This window comes from Perkinsus marinus, assembly GCF_000006405.1.
Source record: "Perkinsus marinus ATCC 50983 genomic scaffold scf_1104296941842, whole genome shotgun sequence".
Classification (NCBI taxonomy): domain Eukaryota; phylum Perkinsozoa; order Perkinsida; family Perkinsidae; genus Perkinsus; species Perkinsus marinus.
In genome coordinates, this window is record NW_003212340.1 from 4030 (window position 1) to 5585 (window position 1556).

The following is a 1556-nucleotide window of genomic DNA, read 5'->3' on the forward strand; positions in this document are numbered from 1 at the left end:
AAGTTCAACAGCCGTCTCCTACAATGCGCGCTCGAGTGGTACTACAGTCAGTTGCAAAAGTGGAAAACATCGTAGGGAAAGCTTCGTGCGGATACTTGCGAGTGTGATATCTAGAACCCCCTCTCCCCCCATACAATGTTGATACAAGTAAAGCCCGAAAAAGATTCGTTAGGACACACACAACATTGTATGGGGGGAGAGGGGGTGGATAAGGCCTGATGAGTCAACTATTTTGCAACACACTGGCGCATCGTCACTGATTTCATGCAGTTTGCACGAAAATCTCACGCGCGTCTAGTAGTGGCTCTTATCGGCATCAGTGGGATGCTACGTGGATGCCCGAAGGATCGGCGGGCCAGAGGTCCGTTACTCCAAGTCTTAAGCATACCTTCCGCGGGTGCGGACACTCGACCCGGATTGTGCGGACATTCGGCCCCGAGGCCTTCAGTCAGAGCCCAAAGTGAGATCCGCCGTCACGAAGACCTAGTATATTATTGAGGGGATAGCAATAAAGTGATGATGATACTTAAGAGCATCCGTGATAATTATGATGATAATATTTATATCGGAGTTATATCATCTCAGATGTGTCAACATCTCAATGATTAAGAGAGGTCGGTAATAATACTCGGTCGAGATCGATAAATACTAGGCCTTCGTGACGAAGGGGCGGAGCTCGCTTAGTCCACGTTTATTGATTGGATCAATGGCTTTGACGTAGGTCCCCGGTTCGATCTCCGGGTTGGACATTTTTCCATCACATCGGAAACCTCGGCATATAGAAGAGTCATTTGATCCATCTGGTGGCCTTTTACACTTCGTAGTTAAGCCAGGATAGTCATATAAGAAGATGTATGTCAGAAGATAGTCATAGTATATTCATATTCTATATACATATTCTATGTATATTCATAGTATATAAGATAGTCATTCATAAGAGTGTTCATCAATTGTCCCTATAGTGTTGTTATCTTTCCTCCCCCCCTTTCTACTTCTACTACTGATGACTGATTGTGCTTTTGGTATAGCCGGTAAAGATTGGGTTATTATTGCTGCGGATTCCCATGTAGAACAATCTATCGTTAAGTTTAAGACTACTGAGGATAAGATATATGAGATGGATAATAATAAGTTAGTAGCAGGTAGTAATAATAAAACTAACAACAACAACAACCGTTATCATCATCATCATCATGACTTGTTGTTATTAGCTGCTGGACCACAGGCTGATAGTAGTCAGTTTTTGGAGTTCATATCTCGTAATGTGGAACTATATGCATTAGTTAATGGTATACAATTAACTACTCATGCATTGGCTAGTTTTACTAGGTACTAATAATAGTAATAGTATGATGTGGAATAATACTCTAACCTCAGGAATGAACTAGCTGATGCATTAAGGAAAGGTCCTTATCAAGTTAATATGTTAATTGGTGGATATGATGATAAAGATGGAAGTAATAATTAGTATTATTATATATTAGTTGATGATAATCCAATTCCTACTTCTAATAGGTGCATCCCTATATTATATGGATTATCTAGCATCTTGTCAG

At 40.7% G+C, this 1556-nt stretch overlaps 1 protein-coding gene across 1 annotated transcript; it reads left to right on the forward strand.

Moving 5' to 3' along the window:
• Positions 1 to 1003: 1003 nt before the first annotated feature.
• Pmar_PMAR014036 (proteasome subunit beta type 2, putative) lies at positions 1004 to 1468 on the forward strand (the record flags this gene model as incomplete). The annotated part of the gene is made up of 3 exons (XM_002781547.1): positions 1004 to 1142; positions 1212 to 1329; positions 1378 to 1468. The coding sequence occupies 3 exons, from the start codon at positions 1004 to 1006 to the stop codon at positions 1466 to 1468; spliced, it is 348 nt and encodes a 115-aa protein (XP_002781593.1).
• Between the last annotated feature and the right edge of the window lie 88 nt (positions 1469 to 1556).